Source organism: Mastigoproctus giganteus, chromosome 5, assembly GCF_048544385.1.
Source record: "Mastigoproctus giganteus isolate SK-2022 chromosome 5, ASM4854438v1, whole genome shotgun sequence".
Taxonomy (NCBI): Eukaryota; Metazoa; Arthropoda; class Arachnida; order Uropygi; family Thelyphonidae; genus Mastigoproctus; species Mastigoproctus giganteus.
The window spans coordinates 31,063,968-31,089,382 of NC_143579.1; the positions used below are offsets into that span (position 1 = coordinate 31,063,968).

Here is a 25,415-nt window from a genome sequence, read left to right on the forward strand (position 1 = left end):
CTGTTCCGATTTTTCACATCATCAAAATATCCTCCACGAGATATTTTTTCACCATCAAAATATCCTCCATTGCATTACACAGAAGTGTCATTCTGGCAGTTAATTTTATAAGTGCCTTGACTAACATTATTCCAAGCGATCTTCAAGGTTACCCATAAATTTTGTGAAGATGGGCAATCTTCAGGGATTGACAGTTTAGATATCCCAGAAAAGCTCTATTGAGTTTAAGTCAGGCGATTGTTCAGGAGATTTCTTTCGCAAAGTCGAAGTTCAGAGGATACATACAGAATTATATTCTAGAACGTTTTTATAGCCTTCTTTCTTAAAATTCCTTCAATTTTGACCACGCCACTCACTCCAGTAAAACTGTCTGAAAAAATAAAAAGGTTCGTTTTATTAGACAGTTCGGTTTTACTTTCAGAGACATCTAGTCCTGTTCCTTACTGTTCACACGATAGTCAAGCAGGCTTCTTAGAAATTAAGTTTCCAACGTCGATCTAAAATAACTAAAGATTTATTTATTTACTACTACTGGGAATAAAAGCTGTTTGTTTTCATCAGTGCCTGCTGGAGTAAAAATTTCGAAATGGATGAGGTAATTAAATTTAACTTTAATTAGTTATGAGGATGCACTTACGTAGTGTTGTTTGTTTTTTAATCCTAGTTTACTGTAAATGTGATGTATAAGTGAAAAATACCTTTGACTATTTGGCATAAATATGGACATACACTCCCACCTAAAAGTTTGGAATCACGTTTCATTTTACTTAATTTTAAGAGTTTAAACTGAAGAGTGGTAAAACATACTCTGGACGAATGATTCCAAATTTGAAATTTTTGAATCCAACCGTTTATGTGAGACGATCATATGAATTAAAACTGGTGCCACATTGTTTAGTGCATACACGCGAACACACTGGGGGATTCCATCATGATTTGAGAGGTTGCATCTGTGCTACCCACGAAGGCAGCGTGCAGTGAACCTCATGAAGCCATGCATCCAGACTGTCTCGTGTTCACCACTCATGCAGCTGGAAGTGGTACCATGGTATGGGGTATGCTCTTTTGATACTGACTGGTTCCCCTCACATCGTTTATAAGGTCGTGTTATCTACAATGAATATCCTCCCTATCGTATCTGGCCAATTTCACCTTGCGGTATTTATCCGGATTAGTGTGGATTCTTTCAAGATAACGACTCAAATGTCCACCGTGAAAAAATTGTATCTGAATGGTTTGAGGGGAACAGTCCCAAGATTTCCAACATGTAGATCGACTAACTCAGCCACGGAGTGAAAACGTTCCTCGGTGTGCGGAGGACAGTGATCGTGACAACTGTGCTGCCAACGAGGACTTAATTTTTTGGCTAGTGGGCCATAATATAATTACAGTTTGCCCATACATACTTTTTATATGTGGATGGAGAAAAAGTAATTGAGAGGTTTGTTTATTCAACTTATTTCCGCTCGTAGTAGTCTAATTATTAGGATGTTCAAGCCATTTGGTTAATGAAGGAAGTGGAACAGTATGTGCTGATAAGATATGCTGGGGTAGGTGCTGCATTGATGTCAATGAATTGAATTTTTTTCTGTATGCGTTTTAAAAACCAAGCTATTACATAAGTAAGACGTCTTAAAGGGCAAATTCTTATCAAAAATGACCCTCAAACACGGATGCTGTGGAATAGATTATCGGGATAATGCAGGATGTAAAATGGTATGTGCTGATAAGATATAATCAAAATTCGTGTTTAATAAAAGGCTTTAAGTTATAATAATTCAGTAGAGATCTCTGAGAAAGAAAGCAATGATCATTCTAAACATGATGTATCTGAAAAGTGGACTTCTAACTGTATATTTCAGCTTGCTGTTTTGGAACCCGATCAGACCTCTTCTTTTTGGTACGTTAAAAGTCTTAAATAAATATTCACGATTAAACTAGCTATTATTAATAAAGTTATAGGCCATAAAAGTAACTATTTTTTAATAAATTCTTTATAAATGCTTTTGCTACAATAAGTAATTTTTTTTCTTCTCGAAGATGGGGAGGAGGCTGAAATAGACACCACTGTCCATCCTCTAGACATTACGAGAAACCAAGCCAGTTCCACGGGTAAGAAACTATTTATTTTATGCAGTATAGTTAATTCCATGAAACTGAAAATAAGACGCTTCATTAAACGCTTCTGATTTGTTAAATTAGAAATTTGAAAATATGCCCATCAACTATAAGGAAATATTCACTTGGGATTTTTATTACTGGAGATCCAAACAGAAAAACATGAACGGATCCAGCACAGCAGTAAAAAGCATTTCAGAAAGAACACTCCCGTGTGGAATACCTCTTGTGACCTCACAAAAAAGCTCCCAAGATACATCTAGAATTTCGGAAAATGAAACTTTATATGACCGTCAGGTTGTTGTCGTAGGGTTTTAGGAACATCAGCTCCTAAAACCCCAAGACAACAGCTTCTACAAACTGTGCTACCCACGAGGGCACCTTTAGTTCGGGGTATATAACCAATAAGAGATGCACGTATGATAAAATTATAATCATTATTTCTTTCGTCTGAATAAAGAATTTTTCGATGAAATTATTAAATTTTAACTAATAATTCTCCTAAATAAAAATATGTGTTACATTCATTACCTTCTAATTATTTTAAATTCTCCTTACCCATGTTATAAATCATATTATCTAATTTTAAAAATTTGAAAATTGAACCGGCGACTGTCAATAACTCCTGAGAATATTACTTTTATATACGTTACATATCAGTAAATATATTTTTATATGAAATTGCTTTTAGAAAGAGAATATGATTGCTTGCTTATGCAAGAATATTTGCAACTTCTACGAAATGGAGGAAGTTTCTAAACTGCAAATAAACAACTTCCATTTTTCACAAGCCACACACTTCTAAACGAATAAGTTATTAAAATTACCATCGATTTTAGAAATCCATCTTCCTTTGGGACATTCCAGACTTCGAAATACAAATGTGAAATCCATTCTGTTTATACGCTATTGGTTGGTGGTGACTCAGGTTAAGACATTCTTGATGTAAGGTGTTAAGATATTCTTAGGATAAGCTGTGTGCTTTACTCAGCGAAAAAGCGTTCACCTCCTCTTGAACCATCGGCATGGAAATATGAATCTGCATGAAAAACCTTCAAAAGGTTTCGAATTTCTGGAATTAGAAAGTAAACTTTTCCAAGTGGTTAGAATGGATTCGAATTTGGACATTTTTCCAAGTGACATGGTTATTAAATCCATTAAATACGAAATGATATACACTCACTTTCCAAATCATTAGAAACCTTTATTCAGTACTAGCAGAGCTACATTTCGCACGAATTACAGCATATGCACGTCGTGACATGGATTCTATTGGGAGTGTGAGTGAATCTGGCTCTACATTGAACAATTCTTCCAACAAGATATTTGCCAGCTTCTGTATTGTGGTCAGTAGAGAACTACGAGCCGAACTACCCTTTGCAACATATCTTAGATGTTGAGAATGCGATTCAGATCTGGAGAAATTGAAGGTCAGAGTAGAAGTTGGAAATTTTGGAAATGATCCTGGAACTACTCAGATACTATTTTTGCACGGTGGACAGTTGCGTTGTCGCCTTCAAAAAAGCCATCGGAATCCAAGTAAAATTGAAGCACTGCAGGGTGACGTTGGTTCGATGAGACAGAAAGATATTCATTCGAGGTAACTTGACCTTCTAACGGTATGAGTGGACCCAGTCCGTATCAAAAGAACATGATCCATGCCATGATAGCACCTCCAGTCGTTTGAGTATTGGACATGATAAAGTCCGGATGCATGGCAAACGGTGGCAACAACAAAGTGCAAATCGAGACTCGTCAGACGAAGTGATCTTTCCTGACTGTTCCACAGTCCAATATGGGCGTTGGTGGTATCGCTCCAGTACAATCTTACAAATTTTTACAGAAAGAAATGGTTTTCTTATTGGCACACGACTGCCAAATCCCAGATTCTTCAATTTTTTGGGTTGCTCAGTGGAACAACGAAATCTGCAGTAATATCAGGATGGCAAGTCATCGTTGTTTAGATGTTGCTTTGAGATTGAGTACCGTTGGACGACTTGAAACTGGACAATCGCAGGCAGAGGTGGCACGTTGGCTTAATGTGACAAGTAGTGCCTTCTAGGCGCTATGGAAGAGGTTACAGGAACAGAACCATTACAAGAAGAGCTACATCAACCGAGGGCTACATCAACCAGAACAGGACCTCTTGCTGTTAGAGCCAGATAGGCTCTAACAGCAAGACATCAACCTACGATGTACTGACATCAACCGTCCCTTGAATTTGCTGCGGCTACAGGTGAAAATATTTCCAACTGGACTGTCTTAAGAAGACTGAATTCAAGTGGACTCTACGCAAGGAAAGTCAGTGGTTTGTATCCCATTAACCCCAAACCATCGCAGAGCTCGACGAAACTGGTGCCATGAACATGTGACTCCAACAAGTAACTCCAAAAACTGACAAATGAGGTACAGTTCTATTCTCTGATGAGTCCCGTTTTAGCCTAAAAACAGATTCTAGGCGTTATTTCATCTGGAGACGAGGAGGAATGCAGTGCCATCCCACCAACATAAAAGAAAGGGACACTTACAGTGGAGGTGGCGTTCTCGGGTGTGCGGAATAATGATCAACGGCCTCACCCTCCTTAATATTTTTGATAGGGGTACCATAGGCCTGACGTAGCCGAGTGGTCAGGTGCGAAAGTGCATAGCACGCGTTCTTTGAGTGGACCGGGGTTCAAGCCCGTCACTACTAAATATGATAAATATTTGTATTGATGATTTATTGTAAACTCTACTGACTTGGTTGTCGTGCCGGAGTATAAACAGAAAATTTTATTTATTTTATTTTAACTGAGCACAGGTACCGAGAACAGATCTTCGAACCCGATGTGCGACTTTTTAAGGGTAGGTGCATTTGGCCCAGATTTTCTTTTCATGCACGACAACGCCACTGCACATAAAGCTCAAGTGGTGGAGGAACATCTTGAAACTGAAGACATCCAACGACTACCGTGGCCAGCACGACAGCAGACTTAAATCCGATTGAACATGTGTGGGATGCACTTGGGTGTCGCATTGCACGCTGACAGACAATTCCTTGGTCACTTGGTGGGGCGAGGTCTGTGCAGGTGGAAGAATGGGATATATTGCCACGGAATGTTATAGACAATCCTTATAACGAGCATGGTTCACCGCTGCCAGGCCAGTTTAGCCATTGGAGGAAGTCATACGCCTTATTGATGTCATATGACCATATTTTCGACAGAAATATCGACTTCTGTAATGTGACCATTTTTGTAATTCTTATACGACCCCTATAATTGTCTCTTATACATCCCTGAAGTTTCTCTCTTCACTTCATCATTATAATAACAATAGCATAAATTAAAATAATACTTGTATATATTATCCCTCGTAGGTAGTACAGTTGGTAGGATCGTCATCCTCTCCACACCGGGTGGAAAAGACCTGAGTTCAACCCGTTGATGATGTGAGGAATTTTATGGGCCTTTTTCACAACTGGGCTGCGCTAGTCGATCTGAGGTGAGGATAGCGTGGTTTTTTTTTTTTTTTCCGGAAACTTGGGTTTTTGGTCTAGAGAACAGAAAATCGACCTCAGAACACACGCAATTCACAGAAAATATACATAGAGGAATATGGCCTTAGTCGCTGATGCTCCTCAAATCACACTCCAATAACAGCTTCACACTAATCCGTATGAGTTGCAGCATGTTTTCTATTGGATACTCGGATTTTTTTTGGAGCAGTAGTTATATAAAGTGACCACTTACGGTTATTGTTGCTTCTCTCTATTACGGTGACAGCGCTTGTGCTTAAGCCCTTAAGAAACGACTACATTTATCCAGGTATTCGACAAAAAGTAACTAATATTGTTTTTAATGGATAACAGAGAAACATTTAAGCAAAAGTAATTTTCAAGTATTATTCTTTTTCAAAATTATCAAACGCATTTAAATATTTAATGTTTCTAATTTTTAAGCAATAATATTTATGTGATTTCGTTAAATTTATTACAATATTTTATATATACCAAATAGCTTGCATGATAAAAACTCCAAAATATATATAAAATTCATTCAGATTTGTTCAAATTTTATATCGATCTTCAATTATTGATTTTCGATAATATATATATGCCCTTTTTATTCACTATAAACATAAACCACTTTTAGATAGCCGACGAATGCGCATTTGTCATTATTCTGAACCACGTGCACTGGAAAGGATACTTGGAATAATGCCAAGACCAATTCTTTCTAAGATTCATTAAAAAAAAAAACATGTTTCTGTATTCCGATATGCTCACAGAGGCCAGAGGAGTTTACAACTACTGAAAATTGGATTGCAGAAAGAAATGCGTCTTATGGTTGGGAAAATACGGTAATTTTAACTTTGTTTTGCATCTTTGTTTAAGCCATAAGTAAATCAGTCAATATTTATACGACAAAAGAGTATATTTAAATGTAGATAACAAACGAATGTGTTTTTCCTTCCGTATTTCAGAAAAGATGCTAACCGAAAGAACTATTTGTAAAACTTAATGAGTATGTGCGTGTATCTGTCTCTTCAGCAGATGGTTGCATTGATTGAGTTGTAGTATTTTCCAACTTTTCGTGTTGCCTAATATAACGAGAAGTATCAGTTTATTCAGTTCTTTCCTCTCTCTTTCTTCTACACGCATTTCTATTTCGTTGGCTTACCTAAAAACAAAGAACATAATGAGTACCAGAAATATATCATGTGTGATTTGTTTATAATGCATACCTGCTGGCAGCAAATTGCAGAGGCTTCGACTCTTGACATCTCCAAGTGATATTGTTGGTGAGCAAAACTCTTCTCGGAAGAGTAATCACGAGATCAGAGAGAAGAAATGGCTCCTAGAGATGGATACGAATGACGTAATATAAATATCCTGTCAGGAAAAAATCGCCAATTTCCTCGTAATTAAGAGACGGGAGCACGAAGTAGACAAACTCGTCACGGTGTGGTGACTCGTGCATACGGAACTCGTGGTATCGTGTGGTTTGTGGCGATGTCTGTCGCGAGCCACGCGCTTATCAATAACGGAAAAAAGATGGTCAAGCATCTCTTCATCGTAACGAAGAAATCATTGCCACAGCTGGTTTCCATTGGCCGTTAGAACACCCCGATTACTACCGACTTCCGCGTCGTCTTGGCGTCATTACTCCCAGCGTCTCATTGACGGAGTTCGTGGCTTGGGAGGGGAGGGTGGGAGGGAAAGGAAAATGTACGGAAGCTCGAACAACAAAGGAACATCGCCATGTCAATAATGAGCTTTGTTTTTGCAGAGTGACGGATCAATTTTCGCATGCCGAAGACAACTTCGAGGTGACGTCTGACAAAGATCACGTGGTCTTTCTTACAGCCATGTTTTTGCGACGACTGTGATTAATTGACAGCTGAGATTCAATTATGGTCGCAATTTCGCTTTGCAGTTAGTCCCGATTTCTTCTTTTGGTCTTCCCGGGTGAATCAGACCGCGATAAATGAGGACTGTTTTATAGCGCACGCGGTCGTAAATTACCGTGTCGTCTGGTCATATTAATGTACCCCGTCGTTCAATATCGCTTCGCTGATATTTAGAAATGTTTAATATTAATGCCACCACTCTTATTTAAATTAGAATTTTACTACTGGTTCGAGCAATATCAGGGGTGGTCCCAGGGAGTATCGTGTAGACATGTGTTTCTGTAAGGGGCGGCCCTTTCTCTGTGAAGACCAGTACCACAGTTGCATACAGGCGATTTTAACTTGAGGTGGCCGCCGGAGGTCAAGCTTACTTTTAGCCTGGTCCAGGAGGAAAGATTGGGTAGTAATTGTTGCGCGTTCAACTCCAGGGCAGACCGTGAGTGTCCAAACACAGTGATAATGAGATCATCTGCAAAGGCTAGCCAGTCCTGGAGGACCATATTCCAGACGAGGGGCCCCATAACAAAAAATATATATACATATATATATTTTTAGGCCACCCGAATAATTAAATTCATCTGTGTATCTTATGTCTGTTAATTGCGCGTGTTTTCTGGTCGATTTGTCTGTTTTGACGAAAAAGCTAAGTTTCTGGGGGATAAACCTTGCTATCTATGCCTGAGACTGACTAACTCAGCCACGGAGTGAAAAAAGCCGACTAAAGTTCCTGGGCCTTTTTCCACCCGGTGTGGGGAGGAAGGTGACGATACCACTGAAGGTATCTTATTTCATGACGACTGAGTGCTCGGTGAAGTAGTCGCGGAATAGCCAGTAAAGGTTGGATGGACATTTTGCAGAGTGGAGTGGCTCAAGGGCACTTTATCACCACACATTATTGAAGTCGCCCTCAAAGTCCATAAAGATGGACTTTGAGGGCAATGGAACACTCTAGATGTAGGACAAAGAGGGCCTCCTCTCAGGAGCGATGCGGGGTGAAGCCGTCCTGTGATGATGAGATTAAGTACTGAGGGAGAAACAGGTCAGTGATTCTCAGTGCCAGAAGTCGCTCAATAATTTTATTGAGACAAGCTAAGAATGCAATGGGTCTGAATGATCGTGGATCTGAACTGGATTTATTCGGCTTTAGGTTGAGGCGGAGCAGTGCCACCTTCCGGGGTTATGCGGTGGTCATTCCCTGACCTTTGGTATGGCCATATGGCCATACCAAAGGTCAGGGAATGACCACTGACCACTATGGCCTGAGCAATATGGCCAATGACCACTGAGCAATATGGCCTTAGTTGCTAATGCTTCTAAAAAAAAAAAAACAAATAACAATAACGATCAAAAGATCTTGAAATAATTCTACTTCTACTACATTGCTCGATAAAATTAACAGAACTCATAGAAAACATGGTTTAGCTCGTGCAGCTTACGATGAAGCGAGACAAATTTTGGTATTCTGGTGTACCATAGAATAACGATGAAATGAGAAGAGAGAGAAACTTCGGAAACGGCATATGATCCCTCCAACGGCAAAAAAGACCTGACAGCGGTTAACCATGATCGGTATAAGGGTGTTTATAGGACTCTGTGGCAACGAATCCCATTCTTCCACTAGAGAACACCTCAACTTGCCAAGTGAACGAGAGGTTGGCTGTCGGCGTGCAATGCAAAGCCGACACATGTTCGGTCGGATTTAAGTCTGTGATCGTGCTGGCCACGGCAGTCGTTGGTTGCCTTCAGTTTCAAGATATTCCTCCACCACTTGAGCGTGGAAAATCCAACCACAATCCTAAAATGTCGCACACAGGATTCGAGGATCTGTTCTCGGTACCTCTGCGCACTTAGGGTACCCCTATCAAAACCATGGAGAGATGCCACCTCCACCTGCGACTGTCCGGCTTCAAGGCCCGCCATCCATCTCAAGGAACCATCTAAACGACGATGACTTGCCATTCGGAGTACTGGAGGCATGGCTACCCCACAGAGTAAGCCAAAACACGAGAATGAAGTGATGTGGTCGCAACCTGTTTTATACAACGAATAATTTACATAATGTGCGCACCTGTAAGGTGGTAGATTGATTTCTATTGGATAGTCGGAATTTGCATCCCCGAATGCCTATTATATCAAATATTCGCCTTCGGGAACACAATAAAATATTCACGAAAAACATTTTGTTCTCTTTAATTTTGTCGAACAGCATATTATGATTGTTACTTTACTATTGTTTTGAACAATACTGCAGTAATGTTATATATTTACTATTTCCTTGAACACTCTTGGGACAACGCTGTTATTGTACTATTGTTTTGAATACTACACTTTTCAGTGTAGTATTCAGAACAATATGATGTCAATAACCACTATTTTGCTATTATTTTGAACCTATTACACTGTTACTTTATTATTTCTAAAACTCGACCTGTAGTAGCGCTTTTTTCATAATTGTTCTGTATATACACTTAACCGAATGATCAATGCGAGAGAACAGCAGTACACGCGTTTGAATTGACCCTTGTTCAATCTCACCTGATCGCTAAATACGACTAATGATTTTATTCATTGCTAGTTGGAAACTACTGTAGATTTTATGGTCGAGGCTGCTTATAAACAGAACAGTTTCTTGCTATTGTTTTCGAACGCTATATATTACTATTGTTGTACAGATGGAATTTGTATACTCGCCTTACCAGAATATTAGAGATTGTTTTGTAATGGTTATCCTAATGCTTATTGTAACTAAACAAAATATGTGAACCCTATGTTCGCGCTCCTTGCGTGGTGTTGACATAATACTTTGCATAGTTGGAACGCTACACTTTTGTTTAGATGGTGTTCAGATGGCTTCTATTTTTAGTATTAATTAATACTGTCAAATAGCGAGTATCAGTGCATAATTAATTGAAGGAAATTAATTAATTTATGATTTATTTGATAATTTTATTCAGGACACAAGCGATCTGAAAGGACACTTCAAGATCGCGTTGTATAATCATGCTTGGCCAGAAATTTCTGCCAAAGAATGTATAAATTATTAATTGTTCCAGAAAAGCATTAAGTACAAATTTCCATTGCAGTAAGCGCTCGTTTGGAATGTCAGAGCTGGACGATCTCGTTTGATCTCTCTTGATTTTCTACAGAATAAGACCGTTTATTATACTTCACTGGAAGGAAAAGTACACTTTGGCTTTTGTAGAAGTTAGTAAGAGGTCTGTGTGTGATGGATCTACACTGCCCAACAAAAAGTAATGGAACACCTCAACCCAAGCTCCTTGAATTTATTTAACCTATCAACTTCCACAACGACAGATGGAAGTTTGTTCCAGCAATTAACCACCTGCTGGCTAAAGGCAAATTTCCGCACATCTGTTCTACAACTGTCTTTCCTCAATTTGAATTTATGCCCCCTTAGGTTCTTAGTCTGAGCAAGCGGAAGAATCAAGTCAGAATTCATCGTGCTCAACCCGTTCAAGGCCTTATCCACCTCAATCAGATCACCTTCCAGGTGCCTAGTTTCCAGTTGCTGCAATTTGCAGAATTTAAGCCTCTCTTGGTAAGAGGACCCCTTCGTTCCCCTCACTGGTCTTGTTTTGCCTTCTCTGTACTCGCTCAAGCAAATCTACATCCTTCCTAAAATGAGGCCTCCAGACCTGTACGCGGCGTGACTCATGCCGTGGCCTGACCATTGCCTTATACACCGGGATTACCACCTCCTTTTCCCTGCTAGTAAAATTCCTATATATCATTGACAAAACCCATGACCTACAATGGCAACCTGTCTGCACTGCTCAGAAAACTTCATATCTGACTGCACAATTACTCCCAGGTCTTTTTCATTTTCTACCACCTTAAGTGTAGTACCACACAGTTGGTACGTTTCTCTGGGGTTACTTCTACCCATATGCAGTACTTTGCATTTGGCAATGTTAAACTTCAGTTGCCACTTCTCAGCCCATCTGCCCAAATTTTCTAGATCCTCTTGCAGTAGCACACTGCCATTACTGTCATTGAAAACCCTGCCAACATTTGTATCATTTGCAAACTTCGACACTAAGCCTGATATACCTTCATCAATATCATTGATAAATATACAAAACAACAGTGGACCTAACACCGAACCCTGTGGGACTCCACTAATAACATTAGTCCACGAAGAGCAGTACCCATTGATTACCACCCTCTGTCTTCTCCCACCTTACCAACCTTTTATCCATTGTAGCAACTTACCCTTAATACCATTCTGCTCCAAATAGTCTTCCATGCGCAACAGTGTCAAAAGCTTTCCTGAAATCCAAATATATGATATCAAAATTATTTTTTGCATCCAGTTCCTTTGTAACGACATCATAATATCCTATCAAATTTGTCAGACAAGACTTTCCCTTAACAAACCCATGCTGTGTCTGAATTATTGCTGCAGTCTTGTCTAGATGATCCTGCAATGCATCTTTAACCAGCGACTCCATTATTTCACCCGGCACAGATGTTAAACTAACTGGTCTGTAATTACTCGTATCACCCTTCGATCCCCCTTTGTGAATTGGGGATACATCTGCACATCTCCAGTCCGTGGGAACCTCCCCTGAGTCCAAGGATGCTCTCATAATTATGGCTAAGGGTTTGCTTAGTTCCTTTGCCGCCTCCTTTAATATAACTGGATAGATCCCATCCACCCCAGGTGCTTTTCTTGCGTTTAACTTCAACAGTTTCTCTTCCACTTTGCTCTCAGTTATTACAAAATCATTAAGCACCCTGCTACAATTTGGCAACCTTCCGACATAATCAAACCTTAATAATTGCTCACGTGTGAATGTAGATGCAAAATACGCATTCAGTTTCTTTGCTATCTGAACAGGATCATCAACAATCGAACCATCGATGTCAAGTGGACCAATCAGATTCATCCCCTTCCTTTTATAGTTTATATAAGTAAAGAAATCCTTGCTGTTTTTCTTAGCATCCTTTGCCAAAGATATCTCGTAATCTGCCTAACCTTTGTGACTTGATTACAGACTAGCTTATAGCTATCATAGGCTTCTGTTTCGCCTGATAATTTATATGCATCCCATGCATTTTTCTTCTCTGTTACGAGTCTCATTAGTTCATTTGACAACCATTTAGGCCTAAACCTTGAACAATATTTCTTAATCGTTATGAAAAGTCTAGTAGGTTTCACGATTAAATCCTTGAATGCTTCTCATTTAGAATTTTCTGTTGGTAACATCATCAGTTGATCCCACTCTACAGAATTCAAAAACTGTCTGAGACCACTGTACTCACCTTTACGGAAGCAAAAACCCTTTCCTTTACCCCTGATGGTAATTATATCTTTAAGAAAATCCCACATCAATACTCTGTGATCACTGCCACCTAGTGGTTTCTTTATCTGCAAATCCTTAATACACGAATGATCACTGCTGATAACCAGATCAAAGAGTATTACCCTCTCTCTTTGCCTCTTGATTTTATTTACTCTTTCCGCTTCCGTTCTTTTTGGCCAGTTGTTCGTATTCCTTGCAAGGAGTGATGGTTACCCTATTCAGAGGCTCAAGCAAAAGAATCATTTGCTTCATGGACGTTCTAAGCTGGAGCAGTCAAAGGACTGACTGTCTTGACTGTTGGGGCGATGGAAGTAAATGTTGCGGTGGCTGTCTTTTTGACCTTAGATGGTCCTCGAGAAGTCATTGCCTTGAAAATTACATTAGGCACTACTTGTTTCAAGTCAATCAAAACATTCCACGATGGTCTTCATTTTTGAAAGATTCTGCGTTTTTCTTCCGTCTATTAGGATAATTTGTGGAACCCATCTGTAAAATCGGAATAATAGCAATCCTAATATTATTATATCTTTGTCCGCCCGCATGTACACTGAAAGGACAGAATTAATGGGATAACTGGTTCCTGGAGAATGCGACGCTGTTACACCTCTCTTAGTGGACGAACCCACCGCTTGGCAGGTATATAGGCACAGTGCATTCACGTAGACGGTAATTCGATGTCAGTATGGATAAACGTCGTGAGCTAATCGACTTTGAAAGAGGGATGATAGTGGGTGTGCGACACATGGGTCTCTCTATCGCGGAAGTGGTTCAGCAATTGAACTATCCCCGTTCGACAGTATCAAGAGTGTATCGGGAATACGCTATTTCCGGAATAACATCTTATCGTGGACAGCACAGCCAATATGTTTAGATATAATAAAAGTTCTTCAATATTTGCTTCATTTCCTAAGAAATGAGACAAATCAGATGATATATTCAACATGTAAAGTGATTGAAAAGTGTTTGACCGGATGGTTGAATGTAAGGGACAATCAACCAAAAGTTGATGGACTGTAAGTTGCGTCTGACAGGATGACCACTGAATTGGTCAGGGCCCTGGTGACTAGGAAATGGTTCGAAGAGCATTTCACAAATTTTACCACCATGGAAAAGCCTCCCCGTTCATGAACCCTGTGGACCATCTTTGAGATGTTCGCGCTTTGGATCCTCCACCCAGGAATGCAACGGAATTATGGGCAGCAGGGCAGAAAGCATGGATAGAAATACCTGTGGAACACTTTCTTGAACTAGTGCACTCAATGCCTCGCCGTGTGACTGCCCTTATCCGGGCGAACGGGGGACCTACTTGTTACTAGGTAGGCAACCCATGATTTCTCTCCACTCAGTGTAATAACTCCATTTCGAGTGGATGGATTTTCATGAAATTTTATATTTAGACCTTTCAGAACGAATTGTCAAGAATTTCATTAAAATCAGACTAATAGACATCTGTCAATTATTTATTTTTTCATACATCTCATTTTTTCATTCATAATTTATCGATATGCCTTAGACGGAAGCACTGGATATTGTTTGTGTGTTCTAGTTGTAGAAATGAATGTCAATATGGCGGATGCGCAGAAACGAAATATTCTCGGTTCGCGCATAAAAGTTGTTTATTTTTGCTTTTATTTGTTATAAATCATGAATTATTACAATTTGCGCCTGAAATGAACTGCACCCATTAACTAACTTTTTTATTTCCAACATAATTTAGGGATTGTTATTGCTTGGAAAATAATGTAACTTCCCTTTCCTTATTTCATTCCTTTTAGCCAATCTTCCCTCCATCGGAGATTAAATTTGATATCGATGTAAACGGCAACAATAGATCTGTGTTTTTCTCTCTTTCGACACTTCCAGCGAATCCTTTATGAGGGGATTTTACAAAAAAAAAAAAAAAAATACAGACGTATCGTTTAAGAAATACGGATACACGCACTTCGATTTTCTTAAGTGTTTTTTTTTTTTTTTAAATCTACCGATATATGACGTCATAATAACCAACCCCGTTTCTTTGAGAAAACTGTCAAAGCATACCGGAGCTGCTTTCACAAATTAATGAAAACCAAACTACAAGTACTACAGCTTTTATTTTATCAGTTTTATTAATAAAAGATTGTTTTTTCCTTAAGAAAAAATCAGCACGGGCCGAAATTTGGAACAGATTTTTATAACAGTGCTTTTTAGCAGGCTTTTATAACAGTGATTCAATAACAGGCTTTTGTAACAGTGTCTGAAGTCAAAGGCAGATTTGGTGACGTTTTTATGGAAACGTAATTTTGTTTTTCATTCATTTCCATCTTTTATTTTTAAAACAAGTACCATTAGGGAAACAAAATGCAATTTCCATATTATAGTTAATTGTTTTTCTCCATTTTTATTAATAAAAGATTATTTTTTCTTAAGAAAAAAATCGAAGTCCAGAAATTTGTGACAGACTTTTATAACAGTGATTTTTAAACAGACTTTTATAACAATGCTTTTAAACAGGCTTTTATAACAATGCGTTATAAACAGGATTTTATAACAATGCTTTAGTAAAAGACTCTTATAACTCTTATAATGTGCTTTAGTAAAAGGCTTTTATAACAGTGCTTTTTAAACAGGCTTTTATAACAGTGCTTTTTAAACAGGCTTTTATAACAGTGTTTTTAAAGAGGCTTTTATATTAGTACTTTTCAACAGGCTTTTATTACAATGCGTTATAAACAGGATTTTATAACAGCGATTTTTAAACAGGCTTTTATTACAATGCGTTATAAACAGGATTTTATAACAGCGATTTTTAAACAGGCTTTTATTACAATGCGTTATAAACAGGATTTTATAACAGCGATTTTTAAACAGGCTTTTATAACAGTGCATTTTAAATAGGCTTTTATAACAGTCTTTTTAAACAGGCTTTTAAAATAGTGCTTTTAAACAGGCTTTTATAACAGTGCATTATAAACAGAATTTTATAACAATGCATTATAAACAGGATTTTATAACAATGCTTTATAAACAGGATTTTATAACAATGCTTTAGTAAAAGGCTCTTATAACAATTCGTTATAAACAGGATTTTATAACAATGCTTTACAAAAAGGCTCTTATAACAGTACTTTAATAAAAGTTCGGGCTATACTTAAATTTGAGTCCCCTTCACCGGCATATTTAAATTTGAGGCACTTAGGTTTACATAGGTTTTTATATTTATATTGTGAATAATAATTCCTTCTTAAAAATGTTAACTAAGAGGTCAAAAATGTTTTATATTTTTTGGCTTGAAAAATAAAGTAATAAAAAAAACAATTTTAATAGACACTTTTAACTTTTTAATTGTACAATAAAAAGGTATAAAAATAAAATTTAAACACTTAACAAGTTAAGAGAGAGAGAGAGAGAGAGATAATCTTTAATGCCCTTCACGGCCAAAAAGCCAGGGGTTTACATTTTTACAACCTCCCGAAACTTCCGGGAAAATAGAACAATTAATTTACAAAAACAGGTAATTTTACAAAAGAAAACATATTTTATACAAAGGAGAGAACTCCTTACGAGAGTTAGGTCTGATTGAGCTGACTTAACATCGAGATAAGAGCACCAGCTCAATCAGACAGGAACAGATGTAAGGTACACATGTCAATGCTTATTAGTCCTACTAGACATAATTTTTTTCCTGTAAGTCCGGTCAACAGCGAATTTGTTCAGGTCGGCGTCAAGTGCCTGGGTTTGCTTGAACATCTGCTGAGGGAGGAACCTGTCCGAGAGATGGAGTCGCGCTGAATGCGAGTAGAGCTCGGGATTGGCCCTAAGGGCAGCAGGGGGGATCCTCCAGCCACAGGTATCCCAGAATGAAGGTGTTGCGATTATGCCTGTTATCATCTTGACTGTTGCTAGGAGGCGTTGGTCTTCGACTAAGGTGGGAAGCCGTGGAATCCCGAGAGAGTTGGCGAGCTGCGTGGTATGAATCAGAACTGGAAGGTTGTGCTTCCTGTTGGCCCACTTTAGGAGCCAGAATTCTGTGGCAAAGAGTGGTTTCTTTATTGATGGTGCCGCTGACGCCCAAATTTCAGCAGCATAGAGTAAAGGTGGAAAGATGATTGCTCTTATGTACCTCACGGTTGTCTTTTTATCTCTGATATGAAGGAGATGCTGTTTTGCTATCCACCGGAGTCTTGAAGCACGTGTGAGGAGCATGTCTATGTGTGCGTTGAATCGAAGTTTGGAGTCGAATACAACGCCCAGATCACGATGGCTGGATGCAATTGGGATGAGGGTGTTGCCGACCGAAGGCTGGAGAGAAGAAGGAGGTTGCTTCAATGAATACACCATGACAGCATTAAGTTTAAGAATTCTTTTAAACTACAAATTTTTGTGGTTTATTATTATTATCATTAGAATTTTTTTATCTACACTGAAAATGATGCCCTTTTTGGGTGAAGCCCCCCCGTTTGGTCGTAGCGTTAATGCCCCCCCTGGTCTGAACTCAAACCCAGATTTGGTGACGTCATTCATTGAAATATGAATTTGTTTTTCATTCATTTCCATCTTCATTTACACATGTACCATCAGGGAAACTCGTAGTAAACTGAAGGACAGTTGTGCTCTCAGTATTGAGATCATCCAATTTATTAATCAACTTTAATTTTGATATGCTGTATCTTTTAAATTTACACAGTCACTGACAAAAAAAGATTAGGTGCCTTTTGAAAATGGCGTCAACAGATAATTAAACACATGGTATGTAAATTAAGTTATCACATTGTATGATTACAATTTCCTTGATATTAGAAAAATACTATAATTTCCTGGTACTTTGTAGTCGATCTGGGGACCGAAAAGACAGGAGAGATTTTCGATTTTCAGTAAGGTCTTATTGTTGGAGCACTTTTAGCCGAAGTCACAACTGAGAAAACGAAGAAATTCATTGGTTTTTTGAATGGAACTATCTCAAAAATATACAATGAGTGGAAGAAGAATGCAGCTCTTAAAGGGAAAAGTGCGGTAGAAATTGAATACTCCAAGAACGAGACAGCAGAAATTTTAAAGCGAACCGTGCGTCAGAATAGAAGATCCCGTGTGAAGAAAATCGCCGAAGAAGTCAATTTATTTTATTTATTTATTAAATCTGTTTATTGCTCTGCTCAAGAGCCACCCCCCTGGACAGCAGTAAGCTAGGGGGGTGATATTTACATTCAGATGTGAAGGCAGGGACATGTGTCCAGCGGTTCCATGGAGCATATGTATGCTAAACCTAAAAGGTACAGGACTTAGTGTTTATTATTTTACATACTTGAAAGTTGTGCAATACCGAAGTGTCCCAAATTAAAGGATATTATTTTATCAAAAGTGCTGTAAATTACAAAAACATGACAAATATGTACAAAAATATAAAGGATTGAGGCCGTCTATCACCGGCTGTTGCCCGTGGTATCTCTTCGATCTTGACTGTCCTAGTGCCCCCAGACGCCTGGCTGTGGGCACTGTCCTAGTGCCCACAGCCAGGCGTCTTTGGAGTAATAGATGCGAAGAGAGGAGACCAGTGGCGGCTCCACTTTATTTATTTTACATTCATCGTGTCACGGGATGCATTGTCGTGGCAATTTTCCTTCTGGTGGTCTGTCATAACGGTAGATTTGTATATGTGTCCGTTAGCTTCTGGCGTCTGTACATATGCTTGCTAGCAGAATTTATCCAGGTTGATGGCTAGATTGTCGATCAAATCTTCCATGTTTCCTGGAACATGCGTCTCAAGCCTTATAGGTTGCTGAAACTGATTCTGAGTGGGTGCCTTGGGTCCACTTGATTTCTTCCGGAAATGTGGGGTGTCTTTATCGATCTGTCAGGGGCGTCGAGTCGTCCTGTGATTAGTTTAGCTAGTGTAAGAAGGTTAGCTGCCGCAATTAGTTGTTTCCATGGGGTGACTTCGAGATTTATGTAGAGTTAGACCATAAAAATAGTATATTGGTTGCCAGTCCGCCAGGTAAGCCATTTCAAAAGCCAGTATTCCAGGCTAGGGAACTTGTTGAAGTGTGTTGTGGGAGCAGAGGACCAAATAGTTGCTGCTCAGAGAGGTATGGAACAGAGACACGGAAGAACATATTTCTTTACCAGTTCGGAGTCGTGAATTCCTATTAATTCCTCGCGGATCGCCCGCATAGCGGAGTACATTTTTGGTTTTTGTGTTCAGGAGATTCGCCTGGAATGTCAGCCCCTCATTCCATACTAATCCAAGATCCTTCTGTGCTTTAACTTTTTGAATGAATGAGCCGTTAATGGTAAAATTGATGTCATTCCGTGACTTCTTCCAGGCGAAAGACATTTCGGCTGTCTTTGCTTGATTAATCTGTAATCCGATTGAGTCCAGATATTGTTCGAGGTTATGGATCTTTTTACTTGCCGGCAGGGTAGTGCTAAGAACCTGATTTTGATCTGAAGATGTGATGTAAAGTTTCAGGTCATCAGCGTATGATTGGAAGTCAGTTTGGGATGCTATGAAGAGCTCAAGCGCTGCGGGAAATAAGGTTGATGATAAGACTCCCCATTGCGGGACACCCCTATTAGTAATGTAATGTCCGAAAGCTGCGATGTGAGATGGCTATGCTCCAGGATTGATTTAATGATACTGAGAGTTCTTGCTGTGATGTTGAAGTAATGCTAGAGAATGGTCATTAGAGCTGTTATGTCTATTTTGTCTCAGACCGCATTTATGTCAAAGAAAATAACATCAAGCTGTGTCCTGTTGTTGAGGGCTTTCGGGATTCTGGAAAGGGTGCCCAGGAGGTTGCTATTAGTAGGTCTCCACTTAATCACGCTGTGGAGATACGGGGGCCTGTGATTGAAACAGTGGTCTGCAATGGTGGGCTGAATTGCTTTTTCGAATATCTTGAGGAACCCACAGCCGATGGCAATAGGCTTGAAATCTTGAGGCCGCTTGCGGTCTTTGCGTTTAAGGACTGGTTGAACAAAGTATGTGTTCCAGATATTTGGAATCTCTCCATTTCTAGGATTTTATTGAAAATATGGGCTAGGAGGTCTATAATATATGAACTACAGATTTTGATTAGAAACATAGGAAACTAGTCGTGACCCACTACAGCTTTCAGTAGTAGTTTTTTGATGATCTCCATCAGATAGCTTCGGGTTATGGTTAGGAATGATTAGAGGTTTGCAAGGAGGGCTAAAGTGTAACAGAGGTTTGTGCATGTGACTGGTCAGTCTGTTGAAAAGTGAGCTCAGTCCAATCATTAATATTTCTTCCTTCATAGTGATTTGTTTGTGGCTCTGTTTTTGGAGTTTTTTAGATCTTTTCAGTTTATCTAGCGAAAGTTGGTTGCAAACAAGTCTTTTTTGTCTTAAGAAGAGAGCCCTTGCCTTATTATAGGCGCTGAAGTCTTCGGCGTCAGCCGATTTTCTCCATCGTCGGTAGGCCTTCTTCTTCTGGAGGAAAGTTTGTTTTATTGCTCGATTAAACCATACGGAAGTTCTAGAGGTGATGCGTATTTCTTTTGCAACTCCCTCTTTGGCTATTCTATAATTCTCTTCGGCTAGATGGCTTAGGGCTACGTCAGGAGGGACAGTAAAAAGGTGTCCAGTTCAACTCTCTGAGTCGATTGAGGATGATTCCTGGTTTCAAGAATTTTGTGGAAAGATTAGTTCTCTCATGTTGGTTTTCTTCCCTGGGCAAATGAAGATTGTAATGTTTTTGTAAGGCGATTTCACACGTGATAGGATTATGGTCATACTAGAATTTTAAAGAAGAGGTAATCACAGAGATGCTGTCAAGATTATGGAATCGGAAGTCGAGTGTCCTGTTACCTCTGGTTGGGCTAGTAATGATTTGCACAAGGCCCAATGAAGTAAATTTGGCTTAAAGTTCTTTCCTAGCTTCTTCACGGCATGGTATAAGCATGTTGAAGTCAACTGTCTCTATAGTTTTGAGACTTCTTTCCAAGTTTGTGTAGTTGTGTAGTGTGGAGTTACGTTGGTCTATTGTTTCTCCTGCATTTAGCCACCAGGGCCCATGTGGGACCCCACGTTTCCGTCAAGATTCTGGCGAGGACGAATCCTGGACTACGCCTGACAAAGTATAGCTCACTAGAGAATTCCAGAGAAGTCAGAAGAGGAGGTGGAGTAGCCCTGGTTTTCAGAGAGCATTTTCAGCCCACTAAAACTAAAACCAGCCAAACACACAACTTTGAAGCTCTTTTCATGGTGTTATCGATCAAGGATACCCAGTTTCAATTCTGTGTAATATATTTTTATTACACAGAATTGAAACTGGGTATTCTTGATCGATAACACCGTGGAAAGAGCTTCAAAGTTGTGTGTTTGGCTGGTTTTAGTTTTAGTGGGTTGAAAATGCTCTCTGAAAACCAGGGCTACTCCACCTCCTCTTCTGACTTCTCTGGAATTCTCTAGTGAGCTATACTTTGTCAGGCGTAGTCCAGGATGTTCTTTTAATGCTTACAAAGAATTAGATGGCGGTGTTTACCTCTAAGAACATAATTGGTTTTGTTCACGGACTTAATGGGAATTCCCCATTTCACAGATTTCACATTTTTGGGGGGATTTTGTACTTTATCTATAAGTCGATTTTGTTAATTAACCTTCACGAAGAAAATAAACAAAAAAAATAAATAGAGTAATATAAATGTAATGTGTTTTTCGGATATTTCAATCCACAGACACGATTTGCTTTCCTAGACATATTTCGACTACTTTTTTATAGAATAAAACGAAACATAAAAATTGTTCATAAAACTCTTTTTTAGAGATCATTTTCCATTTCATCTTCTGAAATTTCTTACACAATATTTCCATCCACGTATAAATTTCTTTTAGCTGTTGAAACCCATCTTTTTTTTCCCACTATCCCAGTTCAAAAACTAAATGATCAGATACACAATGGATTTCATTTTGTCAGCAGCTTAAACATAATCTAAGGCTGCTATAAAATGTGCATAATGAAACATTAAGCCCTCGTACGTTGTTCAAAAAAAACCATAATAGTCCGCCTAACCCAATAGTCCAACCAACACAAGCTTCCCAAACATCCCACCATTGTAAAAAGCATCGTGTAATCTCACGCGGAATAACAATGAATGAAAATTAACAGCGTAGTAATGGGATATACTTTGTGTTGGCGGACAACTTGTAAAGGCCAAAATGCTTACAATATCCTGAAAAATACCCATGGAGGGAAAACACATCTCGCGCACATTAAGCCCACACTAAAACGATCCTCTCTGAGCTATTGATCGTAAAACAGGCCAGCACGAATCTCTAGCGGGTGTATTTTCTCCTCGAATTACATTTCTGCATCTCTCTCTCTCTCCTTGTGCCCTGATACATCTATCTATCCATCTTCTATCTGTCAATTTATATAGCTATACATCTACCCATTTAAAATTTGGATGCAACAAGGTTTGAGAAAATTCTTTTGGCATCTCTTGGTGGTAAGTTACTTCTAGTGTGCATTTTAGCAAAAGCTGTTCGTGAAAAATTTCATAAAAAACTCTCAGCGACACTAATAAGAATTCAGTAGATGTATTCAGAATTAAATTTCAATTTCCTTAGCAAATAGTAAAGCTTCACGTCATCTGCAAACATTAAAATCTCAATACCACCTCCCTCTACAAATTGTGGTAGAATCCTTATTTAGAATCGCTTATAACCGAAATGCTACTGTATTTTTTAAATCTAGAATAAATATACAAACCTTCATAACATCAAACTTCAGATATTTACAACTTTATATCCCAAAAACTTGAAATTTAATATAACACAGTTTTAATTTTAATGATATCAATAATTATTATTTTTTAAAAATCAAAGTGCGCCATAATGCGCCAAGATGGCGTCATAAGAGCCATTTGAAACATGCCAGTGTGTGTGTGTGTGTGTGTGCGTATCACAGTCAATTAAGCCTTGTGCAAAGCAGTGCCAAACTTGTGAGAGAAGCATTTCAACGCGCGTGCTATCTTTCCAACGCTTTATCTAAAATGGTCGGCGAATATTTCATAAGTCTTGTCACATATTATTGGGATCATAATGAGTCCCATACGATGCATATAAAGGTTGTTTGATGCGCAGTTATAAGTGTTTGAATGGGCGGTCTTGAACTAAATTGTAGCGAGTCAACATGCCACGTGCTCGTCATCTATAACCTTAGTTTGCAGTGCAGTTAACTGCAGCTTAAAGTTGCTTCTGGAAATGAGTCATGAACGTAAATGACGGCTTACGCCGTATATTTACGTCACTGTCGTCTGTGCAGATGGATACATTCGTGGCCCCACCAAGGTTGCAATTTCTACTGAATGTGAACGAAGTCGAGGCTGTTTAGAGTGCCCCGTTCTACTTTATACAACTCCTGAATGTTAATATCTTAACATTGATTTGTTATTGGTTCTTGGTATAAACAGTAATTTAGTTCAATTTAGGATTATGATTATTTTCAGAAATATACCTTTGTTGGCTCTACTGGACAATTCTGGTCCTTTCATCTTCATTGATTGTTTTCATATTTTTGTATATATAATCTATTCAGATGTTTCCCATGATGTCAGAATATTAATGGAAGAAATTTAAAATTAAAGAAAGAAAGTTATTATATATATATATATTTTTTTTTTAAATTTTTATTATTTTTTGGTCTGTGACAAGCCCCTGGCCATGAAACTATCCAACCTTGTAACTTTTACAATTGAAGGTGGTGCAATAAAAAGATTCTTCTCTCTCTAATAATGTCACATCTTGGTTATTATTATAGCTGCTCTGATATTATTTCTCTCTGATTGGGGATTCTACTCCGTGACGGATACTGCTACCAAGTACACAGGGTAGTTGTAATGTCTGGTGTTACTGTCGGTCGAGGAAATCTCTGACTATCTTACAGGTGTTCAGGATTGCGACTTTCTGGAGTTCCTTGTAGGAGTTCTCTGGGATACCTATTGCCGCTAGGCTGTTATGCAGGGTCTTTGGCGCCACACCGGTGGTTGACAACGATGATCGGGATGGTCGATACATCTTCCATATGCCACATCTCCTTGATCTCATGTCTCAGGTTCGTGTACTTCCTAATTTTTTTCCTCGTGGGTTTTCTGGAGGTTGCCAGTGTTGGGTACCGCTATGCCAATCAGGTAGGTAGCCTTTTCCATCTTGTCCACAAGGGTTATGTCCGGTCTGTCGTGCGGGATGGTCTTATCCGTTATTATGGCGCGATCCCAGTACAGCTTGTGGGTTCGGGTCTCTAGTACTGCCCGGGTTTCGTGCTTGTAGTATGGTACACTTTCTTTGGTCAACTGGTATATCCTCGCTAGCTTCTGATGTATTATCCTGGCTGCGTAGTCGTTTCTACGAGCGTACCCAGTCTGGGTGATCACATTGCGTCCCGCTGTGATGTGTCGGATCGTTTCTGAGGCCAGGTCGCATCGTCGACATGTGTCATCTGACATTTCGGGCTCCTTGGCGATGTATTTTCTATAGTTCCTGGTGTTGATTACCTGGTCTTGGATGGCCAGCATGAATCCTTCAGTCTCAGGGAAGAGCGTCCCGCTTGTGAGCCATGCATTGGAAGCAATGTTATCGATGTGATCTTGATGAAGGTCACTGTAGTGTCTACCGTGGAGTTCTTTGTCCATCTTTGTAGCTTTGTTTCTTGTGCCGTCTGGGCGGGATGGGGCTCAGCGCTTAGGTTGTGTAGGGTATACCACTTAGCTATCTTCCTTATGGCCTGGAGGAGTTGTGCTCTGTTGTTCTCGAAGTAATCCTTCAAGTTAACTATTGCTGTTTCCTGTTGCTCCATCAGATCTATCAGCCCATTTCCTCCCTCTTTCCGAGCTATTGTTAGTCTCACCACTGCTATCTTCGGGTGGTGTTGGCGGCTCTTGGCCATCATTGTCCTTGACTTTCGCATGATATCTTCTAGCTCGGTGTTAGCCCAATCTATGACCCCAAAGGAGTACGTTAGTACTGGAGCTCAGCGCGGTAGCACAGTGCTATCGTCACCTTCCTCACCACACCGGGTGGAAAAGGCCCGGATTCGAATCCCGTCGATGACGTGAGTAACTTTAATGGTCTTTTTGCACTCCGTGGCTGAGTTAGACGGTCTCAGGCGTAGATAGCAAGGTTTTCCCCCAGAAACTGGAGTTTTTCGTCCAGCAAAACAGACAAATCAACCATAAACCACACGCAATTAACAGACATAAGACACACAGCACGACAGATGAATTTAATTATTCGGGTGGCCTAAATATAATAGTTTTTAATTAGTTAGTCTGGGAGCTGCATAGCTGTTTAGGATTTAACTGTGTTAACCCCGTTCAATTTTGCTTTCATAAGACTTCTGAGTCTCTGATGATAATTTTCGATCAGGCAGTTAATTTCCTTGTGCTCTAACTACTCAGCTTGCATCATCCCTAGGTATTTCTAGGTCTCTCCTTCTGTCATAGCTTCGATCTCCTTACCAGTCAGCAGCTGGTAGTTTCGACTAACTAATTTCCCTGGTGTAATGCGTGGGTCTTGCATTTGTCTAGACCAAATTCCATCGTGATGTCCTTGCTGAATTCTTCGGTGAACCGGAGTAGTTGC

The 25,415-nt window shown here is 39.3% G+C and overlaps 1 protein-coding gene across 1 annotated transcript in view; it reads left to right on the plus strand.

Moving 5' to 3' along the window:
- The first annotated feature begins 1,814 nt into the window (after window positions 1-1,814).
- LOC150085280 (lachesin-like) overlaps window positions 1,815-25,415 on the plus strand; it is a 189,007-nt gene continuing 165,406 nt past the window's right edge. The window contains exons 1-2 of the mRNA XM_090373124.1: window positions 1,815-1,900; window positions 2,041-2,112. Of these exons, the coding sequence (XP_090229250.1) occupies window positions 1,822-1,900; window positions 2,041-2,112 (151 nt within the window). The 5' untranslated portion in view covers window positions 1,815-1,821. The remainder of the gene's footprint in view (window positions 1,901-2,040; window positions 2,113-25,415) is intronic.